General features: G+C 41.2%; 1 protein-coding gene across 2 annotated transcripts; it reads right to left on the reverse strand.

Moving 5' to 3' along the window:
• Positions 1 to 1,167: 1,167 nt before the first annotated feature.
• Positions 1,168 to 6,649, reverse strand: LOC115548832 (uncharacterized). Of its 2 annotated transcripts, XR_003977648.1 has the most exons (10): positions 6,244 to 6,649; positions 5,901 to 6,035; positions 5,105 to 5,239; positions 3,975 to 4,043; positions 3,505 to 3,599; positions 3,193 to 3,316; positions 2,982 to 3,102; positions 2,666 to 2,783; positions 2,327 to 2,400; positions 1,168 to 1,457 (listed from the first exon to the last, which is right to left on the reverse strand). XR_003977648.1 is itself a non-coding variant. In XM_030363695.1 (9 exons), exons 1-9 carry the CDS (start codon positions 6,508 to 6,510, stop codon positions 1,347 to 1,349), a joined length of 1,128 nt encoding a protein of 375 aa, XP_030219555.1. In that variant the 5' UTR covers positions 6,511 to 6,649; the 3' UTR covers positions 1,259 to 1,346. The 2 variants fall into 2 exon arrangements, 1 of the variants encoding a protein (XP_030219555.1); XM_030363695.1 differs by lacking the exon at positions 2,982 to 3,102 and having other exon boundaries at positions 1,259 to 1,457.
• Positions 6,650 to 15,470: the final 8,821 nt, after the last annotated feature.

Below are 15,470 nucleotides of genomic sequence, written 5' to 3' on the forward strand. Positions count from 1 at the left end.
GAAATTGCTTTTTGCTCAATAGCTTCCGAGTTATGGGACCCAGAGGCCCCAGACCAATTTAGACCTGTTCTACTATGTGGTAATAACAACACACACCTCACTAAAAATTTATATTTTGCTCCTCCTATTTTGTTTAAATATTTTAAGAATCCCATTCATTTCCTATGGGAAATTGCTTTTTGCTCAATAGCTTCCGAGTTATAGGACTCAGAGGCCCCAGACCAATGTTGACCTGTCCTACTATGTGGTACTTACAACACACACCTCACTAAAAATTAATATTTTGCACCTCCAATTTTATTTGAATTTTTTAAAAATCCCATTCATTTCCTATGGAAAACGGCTTTTTGCTCAATAGCTTCCGAGTTATAGGAGCCAGTGGCCCCAGACCAATGTTGACCTGTCCTACTATGTGGTACTAACAACACACACCTCACTAAAAATTAATATTTTGCTCCTCCTATTTTATTTAAATATTTTAAGAATCCCATTCATTTCCTATGGAAAACGGCTTTTTGCTCAATAGCTTCCGAGTTATGGGACCCAGAGGCCCCAGACCAATGTGGACCTGTCCTACAATATGGTAATAACAACACACACCTCACTAAAAATTAATATTTTGCACCTCCAATTTTATTTGAATATTTTAAGAATCCCATTAGTTTCCTATGGGAAATTGCTTTTTGCTCAATAGCTTCCGAGTTATGGGACCCAGAGGCCCCAGACCAATGTGGACCTGTCCTACAATATGGTAATAACAACACACACCTCCTTAAAAATTAATATTTTGCACCTCCAATTTTCTTTAAATATTTTAAGAATTCCATTCATGATATACTAATCAAACACACCTTCATTTGTTTTCCCACTTCATTATGTGAACTTGCAAATTATATTTTAACTTCAGACCTTTCTGTAATATTTCCTTCTTGCAATCCATGGCAATGAATCAGACTATGCACAGTATTGGTGTAAAGCGTTTCTCAATCAACGCAGCTGTTGTGTTTTATACACTGACTCAACAGAATCTTTTGGTAATCAGGCATTGATCTTCAGTCCTTACGGTATAGCCTAGGGTTAAAGTAAGTGGAAGGGATCCAATATCAAAGTGTATATGGCTGTAACCAGAGAGAATAGATGAAATGGAAATGTGTGTGTGTGTGTGTGTGTGTGTGTGTGTGTGTGTGTGTGTGTGTGTGTGTGTGTGTGTGTGTGTGTGTGTGTGTCTCCCCTCCCCATTCATGCTTTCCACATCTTCTGATGTTAACACGCCTTTTACGTTTTTTTTAATCACATTTCTAAACAAAACCTGGCACTTGGACGAGGCACAATTTTCCTCAACCTTGTCATCGGCATAAAACACACAGCCATTGCCTTTTCTTGAGTTCCTTTAACTTATTTTGGTCCATGTTCAAGCAAAGGTTATGGAACCACCGGTCACAATTATCACACTGGATCTGTTGAATTGAAAAAACAATTAATGATTCATTCATGTACATGACTTTGTCACTTGGTAGGACACTTAGGCTTAAGTGGTATGTCACCAGCATTGGGGAAGTTACTTCATTACGTTACTTGTGTGGAGTAATGCCTTATGTCACTTGTTACTTTTGCGTTACCTGACCCTCCAGGTGAATTTAATTGAGCTGAAATGTCCTTACGGGGCAATTTGGTTTCAAAACAGGTAAATAATAATAATAGTGATAATAATAATTTCCATTTATATAGCTCCCTTCTCAAACCCAAGGTCACTTCACATAGTGGAAATGAAAATACAACCACAAACAAACAACAATACAAAAAAAGAGAAAAACTAAACTAAACAAAGGGAGCCTCTAGTCTAGAGGATAGAGCTATGTGTTTGGAGTGGGAGAGAAGTTAAACAGAAAGGTCTTGAGATGAGCTTTGAAGAAAGGAAGAGAAGGACAGTTATGCCGCGATCCAGTTGTATGGAACTGGCCGTACGAGTCGTAAGGTGTAGGCCTAGGCTACATCTCCCAGCTGTCTTGCGGCATTTCACGGAGGCACGCCCCCTTTTGGTCATAATATCAACATTGCCTCTCGTTGTTCTGAGGATAGACCGAGTAGAACAAACCCTGTTTTTGTTTGTTAGACTCAGGTCACCAAACCAGCAGATTATAGCAAAGGTTAAGTTTGAATCAAAGAAAGTTTTCTGTGAACATTGAACCCCTTCAACTTTCTTGGCCTTTTTACATATTGCTATCAAAATTGAATTATCTTTGTTAATTAACTTTGTTACTAGTTACTACCAACACTGTATGTCACATTACGTTACAAAATGTATGTGCTGCTCACAACAACTCACCCAGTCTGTAACGGGAGGTGCTTGTCCAGGGGGCTTGTCAGCTCCACACATCGAACAAGTCTCCTCATCAAAGACTGAAATAAAGTGTATTTGCATGACATATTTAGGGCCCAATTTTGGGGATTTTATCGGCAAATGGTATGTGCCTTTTTTTAAACCCGCAAGAGGTAATCGGTGGAGACTCTGATATGGGCAAGGCCTGTGGCTAAGGGAAATTGCATTCGCCAATCACATTCACCAATTCTGTTACCATATCATTCTCAAAATTGGGCCCTTAATCAGAATATATTTGGAATGCCTTTAAGTTATTCAAAAAAAGATGTATACTGCATTGTATACCTGATGATTCAAGGACTTGGAGAGCCATATCTCTCCTCGCCTCTTCCATGGCTCTCCTTTTTGTTGAGAAGTTCATTTTGGGGAACTCAGGGAAGGCTTCCATCACTGCTCTGGCCATCTGAATTAACAACATTAAAGTGATTGTCTTTCTCTTTTAATAGAAAACTAAACCATTTGTCAACACATGCTTGGTGGGGAGGTTTTAGAATCACTGCTGCCAGCTTCTAAATGGTTGCCTATGGGCATTCATGGTTCGTAAATGCCCATAGGCAGCCATTCTGAAGCAGGCAGGGGCGATTCTAAATGAGCCAAATACCCAGAGACAGGACCAAACGTCAACATTTCAGTGTCAACCATTCTATTTCATCCTAGCCAACCGAGAAAGGGGGCTCAAAGTACACAATAGTGAACTTATCCTTTGAAATCATCTTGTATATCTGTGGAAACACCCAAATGTAAGCTTATCTCCATCATCACAAAAATTAAAGAAACATCATGTTTCCTCTATGCTACATATATCAACTTACTTCAACAACAATGACACCACAGCTGCAACCATCCATTTGCACTGGGTGGGGCATCACTCCTCCTTTCCACTTCACATCCACCCAGTCAGTTTTCCCCTGATGTTTTCTAATCTTCAAGTATTCCCTGAAGAAATGTGATACTTTTCTTTAAGTGCTACCAAAACATTTTCCATCCACAGATACAATTTAGCAAAGTTTGTATTCAATTATAAGGTATATGGAAATATCTTCAAAACACCACAGCTGCCATTGTAGAATAAAAGTAAACATGATTGACATTTTAATGTTTAGAATCCTAGCTTGAATATTTACTGTAGTCTCTGAGCCGCATGGGTAGAGTCCTCAAGCTCAGAGGATGCTGGTGAGGGATCCATTTGGTACACAGTACCAGACTTTGCATGAATGTACTGAGAAAAAAGAGAGGGTATTCTTTAACTAGAGATGCAATTCCCAGAAATAGCAGGGAGAGTGCATGCAAAGCAAGAAAAAAGGTGATGGGTCAAAGTAAACTTAGAATCAAAGTTTCCCTATGCCAATTTCACAGTCGCCAAATGAGTTGAGTGGATGAAATAATAAGCCAAGTACAGTTTCGGAAAAATACTGTATTGAGAAGTTGATGAGTATCCATCGCTGCATGTGGCGATCGATACACATGCAAACCAAATTTACCCAAGGGTATGAATAAAGCAACCTTGACCATGACCTTGATACTCGCCGCAATACTTTATTTCACTATGTGAAAACCCACATTTGAATGAATGAATATTAATGAATCAACATACCAGCATGTTCCAGTGATTTTTGTTCACGTGGACAAATGACAGGATTCCGTCAAAGTTATCGAAGTTTACCTACAGCATGAAAAAAACAATGTTTCAGGATGATTTTATGAACATGTTAGTTAGCTGTCCACCTATGATAAGTATAGTTAAGCAATAGATCACGACAGGCTGTGGCAGGCTGTGGCTGCGCGTCGGTCCGAACAACGCCCCTTAACAGTGGTATAATGAGCACATACTACTGACTGAAGTGATCTATAAAAAAACAAACAAGAAAGTCAAAGTAGCTGTTTTATTAAAGAATACAAAAAAGTAGTCCCTCCTGGCTGCCTTCAAAATGCACGACGGTCGCTATGCAACACACTTTAGCGTCCCTCCGAGAGAAGGCTCCGCTAGAGCGGTACGCCGGCAATTTATCCTATGGAGCAGTTCACTCGCCATGTGCCTAAGCTTTCGTTAGTCTCTCCATCGCCTTGCTCACTCCCGGAGTAACAACATTTACACCCTCTCCATCATTCAACATATTTTTTACTTTGTAACTGTTTCTACTTCCAGGCGCGGAGTGATATGCAAACTTTCACAAAATGATTGGGCGTCATAGCAGTTATGTATACGCTTATTATACAACAGTTAGGAACCAATCAGATCGCTGGATTCAAGCCACCCGTTGTATAATATAGTATATATAACAGCACAATATGTGTTGCAGAAAGGAAATGAGTGTGCAATAACACTTAAAGCGCACTTATCCTTTACGACATCTAAATGACACATCAAAATGGTACCACTTTACTTGAGGTCTAAAAAATGTATTCATTATACTGTAATAGTGGTTTCATGAAAGCCAGTTCTGTGACATATCCTGTCACACAATTATCTAACCAAGTGCTAGAGTTTGTCTGTAACCTTGCTCATCTAATTGTAATAATGATTATGTCATCATGTCAAAAAGAGGTGGATTTTCTGTGTATGTTAAGTTTTCATGACGAAGTTCATGACAAGAGTCATGTCACTCTTATGTAGATACCTTCAAATAAAGTGTTACCTTCTCATCACAGTTATTTCATGCACTGTAGTAATTACCCATCACGCAACATACCGTAAAATGCACAAACATACACTGAACATATTACCTTAGGTAAAGTGTGGCGACGTGTAGTAGCTCTGTCACCAAATAAAAGTACACCTGCGGTGTAATAATCCATTAGGTAAATGGTGTCCACCACGTTGTACGTGAAGGCACTGAGATGCAGCAATCCCTGAATTATCTGATAAACACAAAATAATGTTTGATTAGCATCAGCACACAGCATCACCATATGAACACAAACTAGTTTCTTTGGCCATTGAAATTAATAACGAAGTTATGGCCTACTGTTGGCTTATCATGAGATCACCACTCACTCAGAGGGGGGTGGCTTCATCTCAGTGGTTTTCCATGTACAACAGAAAGAAAGACAGGTAATAACAAAGAGGGATAGTATGTCTGTCTATCTGCCTGCCTGTCTGTGTGTGTGTGTGTGCGTGTTGTGATATCCTTAAGTGCCAAGGTATCACCACAGTTTTAATGTACTTCAACTGATGTCTTTATTCCAACTGTGGACAAACGCAGACAACAAGCTCGTGGCTAAACTTCTTGCTCTGCCTATTGTTCTGTACTAGCTTGTTCCTTAGCTCCAGAACGTTAGCCCCCTTTATAGGATATATTAATGCTTGCATGTTAATGCTTTTTCACATTGACATTATTACGTGTGTGTGTGTGTGTGTGTGTGTGTGTGTGTGTGTGTGTGTGTGTGTGTGTGTGTGTGTGTGTGTGTGTGTGTGTGAGTTAATGGAGGTCTTCAGTCCTCCAAATACATCAGTTTGAAGGACTACAAATTGAAAGACAGATAGACTAGCAGTGAGAGGAAGAGCTTTTAATACGCCTACCTCTCCTGTCAACCACAGGTGGGGTCGTAGACACCGTAGATCAGTGTGGTGGATGAAGAGGCTCCGACCCTTCACTTGGGATGGCAGGGTTGCAACAATTATCTCTGTTCCCCTCTTTTTCCACAGCAAGTTTAACTGAAAGTCAGAATTAACATTGAAATCCATGTAGCAATTAAGGTCTATGATCTATGGTTTAAGTGTACGATGTGAAATGTGAGGTTCTATTAATAATTATATTGCATCCTCATTGTCTCTACCTAGGGCAATGAGGAGGAAAAAAAACATTTTCATTTCATGTCCTTTATCTCACACCTGTCATTTAAAAAAACGTCACATTACTTACTTGTGCATCTTCAACCCGTTGATTCTGCTCCACTTTTATGATCTTCTTGCTTTTGGTCTTGGTCTTGGGGTTTGGAATGTTTTTTGGAGGATTGAAATATTTTGACTTGCGCTTTGAACTGCCAGAAGAGGTGTCCCTCTTACACCATTGCTCTTCTGGGTCATCTTCCAGCTTAACAGAGCTTTGAAGGTTTCTCTGAAGTACATCAATTGGCAGGCTTTGTTGAATCACATGTTCAACATACCTCCCCTGCACTGAGGCAAACATTTTAGAGACAAACTCTGCAGGTCTGAGGTATTTTCTTTTGCACAGAATGCTGTGTTTCACCAACCTAAACCATAGTTCGACATGGCAGTTGGTTTCCCGTGTTTTGCACCCTGTTCCTCTTGTGATAGATCCTTTAGAGTGCCTCAGCGAGTAGTACACCACTCCACAAGGGAAAGATGCCCATGTATGTCTTAAGCAAGACATTTATTATACCTGGGCAGTGGTAGTTGTTGTTTTTGTCTGCTTCCTCATCAGACAGGACGTCACATGTGGCTTGCTCCCTTCTTAGGTCAAAAGCCTGCATGAAGGGGGACCTTGCGAGAATGCCATTGGAAGGGTCACTGGAATCACAGATCCTGCTCCCCTCTTGTGTTTCCTCAATATCCATGTGTTGACTCTGCAAAATGCAGCCATTCAGGTACCTTTCACTGGTATTGATTGAGTCTGTGTGCTGTTCTGCATCAAACAGCACACACATGTGGTAGAAAACCTCAAGTGCTTCTGGCAAGCTTGTACAGTTCAGCAGGTATGCAAAACTGTATGTTGCATACTCCTTTATGCCTCTGTCACTGGTTGTTCTCCCAAAGGCCTGGGAGACTGCCTTAAGTATATGTGCAGAGCACAAATGGAGCACAGTGAATTTTGGAATGACTTTGAGTTGTCCCGACACAATTTCGAATGCTCTGCAAAGGTATGCAGAGACATCCTCGTGGTTAAAAGAGATGAGCACACTGTTCATCAACGCCCAGCTGTAATCTGTCTCTATTTGTGCAATTTTTCTCCCGGTAATGTGGGACAGCCTCCTATTGAACTCCATAAGCCAGTGCGATATTGATGGAACACTATGGCTGTTAGTCACGAACTCCGCGACTGGCAAAGGCGGCTTGTCCTTGCCCATTCCAGGCAGAACCAGGGCATAATAGAGAACTCTTTTTGACTGATGGGGTACTTTCTGAACTACCCCACCTGTTGCATCGAGGTATAGGGTAGTGGGCATGGGTCCTCTCAAATGTTCAGCCAAAATTTGCAGGCCCGCATCAGTGTATAAGTGGGTTGCAAAAGGGTCAATCTGGAGGAGCTGCAGATAGCCGTTCGATGATGCATGCCGAGTTTGCCGACCACTCTCTCTGATAATCCTCTGAGTGAGCATTAGCTCCAACAATTGGTCATTGTGAAGCCTTGCAACGCTTCTGATCTCGTAAGATATGATTTTTAACACGTCTTTTGTGAGGCTTCTGGTTATGTTACCAGCCATGATCTCCTCCACAGGTGTGTTTTTCAGCAATTCGTAATAGCAGTTGCTCACACCACTTTTTACTGCTTTTGCTATTTTTCCTCTCCTGAGGTATCTTGCAGGCCTACATTTTCTCTGAGACTTAAGGTGTTTGACTTCCCCAAACCGTGTCACCATGACAGTAATCTTTTTTGCGTTGTATTTTGGTGGGCCTTTCCTGGTGAAAGTGTAAACCGCCTCACAACCTTCAAACGTGCACTTGGCTGTGGCGCGGAGGTATGGTGATTTTTTTTTCCGGCTGTCACGTGTTCTAATATTTTGGTACTTAAAGGCCAATGTGCACGATGGGTTGCTTTTTCTAAATTCATTGTAGAATATATCGGTCCATGGGGGTCTCAGTTGTCTTTTTCCCTTTTCCGGCTTTATTTTTATCCAATTTTTTCTTGCGACCTTAAATTTGAATTCTTTTGGACCGACTACGCACGTCCTGTACGTGTCCTCTTTATCATTTTTTTTTGTGTGCTCTTCTCCCTTTGTCTCCGAAATTTGTTCTTCTTCATTGTCACTTTCTGTGAGTTCTTGAACTGTTGGTGATGGTTGATTTGTAATTTTGAAATCTCCTTCATTTGTGTCATCACTTTCTTCTCCAGAGTAAACAGCTGTTTTTACTTTTCTCCTTCTTGTCATTGTCGCTGAAAGTTGTTCTTCACTGTCACTTTCGGTGAGTTCTTCAACTGTTGGTGATGGTTGAATCGTAATTTTGAAATCTCCTTCATTTGTGTCATCACTTTCTTCTCCAGAGTCAACAGCTGTTTTTACTTTTCTCCTTCTTGTCATTGTCGCTGAAAGTTGTTCTTCACTGTCACTTTCGGTGAGTTCTTCAACTGTTGGTGATGGTTGAATTGTAATTTTGAAATCTCCTTCATTTGTGTCATCACTTTCTTCTCCAGAGTCAACAGCTGTTTTTACTTTTCTCCTTCTTGTCATTGTCGCTGAAAGTTGTTCTTCACTGTCACTTTCGGTGAGTTCTTCAACTGTTGGTGATGGTTGAATTGTAATTTTGAAATCTCCTTCATTTGTGTCATCACTTTCATCTCCAGAGTAAACAGCTGTTTTTACTTTTCTCCTTCTTGTCATTGTCGCTGAAAGTTGTTCTTCACTGTCACTTTCGGTGAGTTCTTCAACTGTTGGTGGTGTTTGCGTTGTCATTTTGTCGTCCCCTTCATGTGTGTCATCATTTTCTTCACCAGACTCAACAACTGTTTTTGCCTTTCTCTGCTTTGTCTCCCTTGCCTCCGAACTTTCTTCATTTTCACTCTCATTTTCCTTGTTTCCGTCAACTGTCTCCCTCTCATTTTCCTCTCTCCCTTAATATAATAATATAATAGTAACGTTATTGATAAATATTAAAAGTTTCAATGTCAATAATCTACAAAAATACAAAAACAATATACAACAATATGTTAGTTTTCACCTACTACTGTAGGTGAAAACTAAATCCTGTTAGATACAGTAGCATCACGGTAAGCATCCCTTAACTATGAGGGGCCACCTGGGACAGAATTCATACTTGGTCTTACACACACTATTATAATCTTGCATATACACCACTATACTCATACACACACACTATTATACTCCTTTTACATGCATGTATGAGTGTATAGTCGTGTATGTGAGAGAGTATAGTAGTGTATTTGAGAGAGTATAGTAGTGTATGTGAGAGAGTATATTTGGGTATGTGAGAGAGAATAGTAATGTATGTGAGAGAGAATAGTAGTGTATGTTGTGTGTTTGAATGTGTATGTTTGAATGAAACGGACAGAGGTGGGACAAAGTCACTGTTTTGCAAGACCCAAGTAAGTCCCAAGTCTTAGTAGTCAAGTCCGAGTCGAGTCCCAAGTCAAGACAGGGAAAGGCAAGTCCAGTCCAAGTCAAAGTCACACCAAAGCAAGTCCAAGTCTAAGTCCCAAACTTTTCAAGTCTTGAACAAGTCTTGAAAAAACAACCATGTATTTTTCTTAATAATGTCATTATTAGACTATTGATCATAATTTCAACATATCACTTTGATGTACAGTGTCACAATGCTCTCGATTTTGTCGGCGGGGGGCGTATATTAACATGTGACTGCATACAAATGTGTCCATAGACATGGTGACTACTGTATGATAATAAGCATTATTGGCCCTTAACTCTAATATTCAGAAACAACACTTCCTCAAAAGGCTATTGGCTCAAGCAAGACCAGTAGAGGCATATACTTTTAAACGTTGCAAAAGTTGAAACATGCAAAAACATAATTATATATTCACGTGGCATTCAGTCCAATTTCTAAAATATATCTGTGGCATTCACTGACCAAGTGTTTCTTTCTGTTGTGTTCAATAGATTGAATTTTATCAATCCCCTGTAGGAGAATCTGAAGGGTCTACTTAACCACTCCCCCTACTCACTTCAACCAAAGCAAAGCGGACAGCACTGAGTATGGGAGGTGTAGCCTAACTGCTTTGTGAACAACCCAGAGAAACGCAATGCAAATTCAATGTGAACATGTATGAGGATTTAATAAAATCCCGGACGATTTTGATATTCCGCCACACATAAAGCGTCTCAAAGAGGGCATGTCCGGGCAAAAGAGGACGGCTGGTTACCCTATGTACGTGAAACCCATTTGATACCTACCTGTCCCAGTGTTAGGTAGCGGCGCAAATTGGTGGGCGCTATCCTGGTAATTTCTCTGCGTGAGAAATACGACGCCATGGGTTGAATTGCGTGTATCTCACGCCGAATGCGTGAGACTTGAGAGCCCATTTCTTATCAATAGTTATAATATGTTCATTGTTTCTGTCTTCAAATGGGATCCTTCTCTGTGCATTCATTATTAATGAGACTGTTCTGACCCCTTAGTTATGCTGCGTTCGCACCAAAAAATTATTTGTTCGTTTCCTCGCGTGGTCGAGTTTGAGAGAGGCTTCCTCTTGTGACCGCCAATTCATTCTAAACCCGTCTCTACGTGTTGTGGAAGTACCAGAGACGTCAGAAAAACCGAAGCAGTCGTTTAGGATTCATAATATCATCCGTTCTATAAAATATTCGAATCTAGAACACTCCGAGAGCTCTGGCAGGAGTCCAGGTCCTCTATATCTAAATAATATAAGATGATATAATATAATATATTAATATCTTTATAATATAATATTGTAGCGTCACAGGCTTTGGGAGATGGGGGCGGGCCTTAGCGCGCGGGGGGGGGGGGGGGGGGGGGGGGGGGGGGGGGTTACCGGCGTTGTCGTGGTTACAAGACTTTGGGGAGAAAAAAGATCGTCCTGGCGGCCTTAAACTGACTCAACACCGCCGCCTGCTGTTGTGTAGTGTGAATCACAGGACATTTATTTGTCACGTGACTTTTGGCACTCATTTTCCGCCTTGCTGATCGCAAATGCAATCCGATTGTACTTTGTGTAAAACATACTGTATTTGTTTATGAAGCAAAATGCATTAGTTTGTGAATGATGTTTTGTATTTGCAAACCACACACTGGAAAAAGCCTTCTGTTGAACCAAGTAAAAAAAACATGGGTAATGGTTCACATCTATATTACATAACTTGAGCCAATGACAAATATATAGCTTGCCTCAAACAATATTTCCTATGTTCATAAAAACAAAACAATACAACTTGGCACCAAGTATAATTCTATTCTTTGAATGAAGTTAATACATTTAAATCGTATGTTAAATCCTAAACAAAAAAATATTGATTCACTCCAACAATTGGTTCTCATTTAAGAAATATCTATCAGAAATAATTTGGTTTATCCAATCAAAAAGATTACAATTTTATCAAACAATTGTTTCTCATTATTGTATACATCATCATCATCATTTATTCCCGCTCGGCTCTCGCCGCTTCATGGCCTTGAGGCGGTTCTGTCTGGATTCGACATCACATCGCGACATCAGTCAGGGTTAGGTGCTTTGCCAAAGACACCTCGATACACTGCTTGGTGAAGCCGGGGATTGAACCAACAACCTTCAGATTACCAGCCAACCCGCTCTACCACCTGAGCTACTGCCGCCAATGAGTCATCGTCACTCTGGTCAAGGGTAGTGGTTTCACCTCAAAAAGTCGCCAAAAGTCACCAATAGCAGCTGAAAAAGAAGCTAGATTTGTCGCTTGTCGCTGTTTTGAAAAAAAGTCGCCAAAGGGGTCTGAAAAGTAGCTAAATATAGCGACAAAATCGCTAAGTTGGCAACACTGCGGTTTGGTCCAGTAGTCGTAAGCGTCTTTGTATTTAATGCGCATGCGCAGGCTTGTACGTAACCTTGACATTTTACATTTGTCAAAATAGATATTTCTTAATTGAACTCCTAACTAAAAATATCTATATTTCACAGTATTTTGAAATAAAAAAAAGTTATTTTAAAAATAAAACAAAAAATGTTTATTTGAATTGAATTACAAAATAATAATCAGATGAAGTGCGGCATAAAACCCTTTTTCCAGTGCACTGAGCGTGTGTGTGATTCATTTTGTGTGAGTAAAACACGTTTTGTGTGCGTGTGAATCGTTATGCGTGAGCAAAACACGTTTTGCGTGTGTGCGGGGTTTTGGCATGAATCTAACTCCATACTATGCGACTTTCCTTGATAGGCGCCATGCCTATAGATCAGGTTGAATCTGGAATAATGTTCTCGTTCTTTTACTAGTTTGCGCGCGAGAGGCTGTTTTGCGCGCGCAGAGGTAATTTGCGCGCGCGCAGAGATCATTTGCGCGCTCGCAGTTAATATCTACGCGTATGGAATAATATAATACGCCCGAATGCATCTGTTATCACATTAGTGAATTATGACACTAATGTGTCGCCATACAAAACCCCCTGAAACAACTTCAGTCTCACATTCTTATGCCACCATACAACAGTGCAAGCAGGCCAATGGCAACCAAGCGCGCGGTCCTTCCTCCCTCACTGCAAAAACGACCAGCCTCAACTGGTATAGCCTACACGTGTGTGTGTGTGCGTGTGTGTGTGTGTGTGTGTGTGTGTGTGTGTGTGTGTGTGTGTGTGTGTGTGTGTGTGTGTGTGTGTGTGTGTGTGTGTGTGTGTGTGTGTGTGTGTGTGTGTGTGTGTGTATACTGGTGTTTATGCGAAATTATAGTCCTTTTTCCATCAAAAAGATAATGCGCTTTAAAATGATGCTCATCAAAAGTTAGTGCGACATATGTGATGGAAAAAGGGTTATATCGCTCTAACGCCGATTTTGTCGCACTAAGTTAATTCGCTCTGCAGAGGTGGTTTTGGGAAAGTTCTAGCGACATAAAAGTAATGGAAAACGGCTGAAGCGATATATAAAATGTCGCGCATACGCATTGACAACGGAAAATCATCTAGCGGGTCAGAAAAATGCGCTTCAACACGAGGCATTGTGACACCATTTTAATTCGCTATAATCATTCTGTCGATGGAAAACCGTTTAGCCGCTTCTTATGTCGCTACAAATTAATTCGCTTTAAGAGTTAATTCGCTTGAAAATCTGATGGAAAAAGGACTTGTGTGTGTAAGACCAAGTATGTGTGTATAACGACAGTGTGTAAGACCAAGTATGAATTCTGTCCCAGGCGGCCCCTCATGCTTAACAGCCTTTCTTATGGTCTTGGACAGTTAAAATTCTACCTACAACATAAACTGTATTAGGGAGCGTACCTTTTTGCAGCACTTCAGTGCGGACTCCTTGTCTGTCCTGCTGCCAAATAACCTTCAACCACTTCTGGAGGTTTTCCTTGTCTTTTTTAAATAAAGCAAGTGTGACAGAGGACCACTGATCTGTATTGACATTAACTTTGTGAGAAATTAAAGATTTTACAATATTTTCTCTTCCTCCTGCTTCTTTCCAGAGGTCTTTATTTTTGCTAGTCTTTCCACTCTTGAAGCGCCCCATCATTGATATCGTCTTCCATGTCCTCTTCAATGTGCTCTAACGATTTCTTCGTGTAGCCTGAATTTGGTCCCGAGCTCAAGGATGCCACCTACTGGATCTAAGGATTTCAGTCAACCAAATCTGGCTCCTCCCGCGCAATAAACATCCCGCTTTGAACGGTGAACTATTTAAGCCTAGCAGCTATAAAAAGCTATAAAAAAAATAAAAACTACAAAATGACTCTATTAATGCAGGCTATGTGGAAAATGCGCCGACTTTGGCTCAGCCTGGCTCCGCCTCTTCCGCTACGTAGCGAAGATTGCTGCCGTTGAGTACGGGGAGTGTACTTCGATCCACACTTCACGATTAGCCCGTTTTGAGTACGGCATCCGGGTCCTTGAAGTATACTTATTTTCGCCGGATCAGAATTGGAACGTACTCAAATTTTGGCTAGTAAGTACGGACAGTACGGGTATTGAAACACGTTTTTTTCTTTGGATTTTTGGCTTATTCCCAGAGAGTCACAATTTTCACAGAGTAACCCCAAGATGAACCCTGGTTTAAAGTCTAAAAGACAAGTTTGTATCACTTGTCAACTGATTTAGACACATTTCTAGCAACGGCTTGTTGCCAATGCGTTTCAATGGTGCATTTGATGATGCTGTGTAAGCCTTTCCTGTTATAATAATAATAATGATACATTTTATTTAGAGGCACCTTTCAAGACACCCAAGGTCACCGGTTACAGAGCATATAGTCATCATAAATCGTTTAAAAAAACAAGACATTGTGGAAAAAATAAATTAAAACAAAAACAAGACAAAACAAAACAAACAAAGAATCAAAACAGTGATCAGTTAGACGTTGTGTGCGAGTTTGAACAGGTGAGTTTTGAGTTGTGAGTTGAAGGTTGTAATGGTGTCTGACCGTTTTATGTGTGGGGGGAGGGAGTTCCAGAGCCTGGGTGCTGAACAGCTGAATGACCGGGCACCCATTGTAGTGAGTTGTGATGTGGGGATACATAGTAGTCCAGCAGAGGTTGAGCAGAGGGAGAGTGAGGGAGTGTATTCTTGGAGGAGGTCGCAGAGGTAACTGGGGGCTAGGTTGTGGAGAGCTTTGTAGGTGAGGAGTAGGGTTTTGTATTGGATGCGGTAGTGTACTGGGAGCCAGTGAAGTTGGATGAGGACAGGGGTGATGTGGTCAGATGATTTGGTGCTGGTGATGATCAGGGCGGCTGAGTTCTGAATGGTCTGCAGTCTGTTGATGAGTTTGGTGGGGAGTCCGGTGAGGAGGGCGTTGCAGTAGTCTATGCGTGATGTGACAAATGAGTGAATTAGGATTTCAGTGCTGGATTGGGTCAGTGATGGGCGGAGTCTCGCGATGTTGCGGAGGTGGAAGAATGCAGTCCGGGTGATGTTGTGAATATGGGGTGCGAATGAGAGGGTGTTGTCCAGGATGACGCCGAGGCTCTTGACTTTGGAGGAGAAGGGTACTGGGAATCCATCGATGATCATGAGTGGAGCTGGGGTGTGTTGTGATTTAGTGAGGGTGGATTTGGATCCGATGAGCAGGGCCTCGGTCTTGTTTCCATTGAGTTTCAGGAAGTTTCTGCTCAACCAGCTCCGGATCTCTTCCAGGCACGTGATGAGGGAGGTGGGCTTGCGTGTCCTATAGCTTACTTGTTAATGTCCTCGACTCAGTCACCTATTGCATCACTTCCTTTAGGGCTTAGGCCTCCTAATTGATCATTGTAGTATATTTGAATGCCCTCTTTCATATATATGACACCACCACCACTGGGACGT

Source organism: Gadus morhua, chromosome 8, assembly GCF_902167405.1.
Source record: "Gadus morhua chromosome 8, gadMor3.0, whole genome shotgun sequence".
Classification (NCBI taxonomy): domain Eukaryota; kingdom Metazoa; phylum Chordata; class Actinopteri; order Gadiformes; family Gadidae; genus Gadus; species Gadus morhua.

Coding starts and splice junctions, on each gene's coding strand:
- LOC115548832 (XM_030363695.1), bottom strand. CDS start 6,510: ATGTTTGCCTCAGTGCAGGGGAGGTATGTTGAACATGTGATTCAACAA. Junction 4,044..5,104: donor GTCGCCACACTTTACCTAAG/GTAATATGTTCA, acceptor TTCATGCTGTAG/GTAAACTTCGATAACTTTGA. Junction 3,317..3,504: donor CATGCGGCTCAGAGACTACA/GTAAATATTCAA, acceptor ACATTTCTTCAG/GGAATACTTGAAGATTAGAA.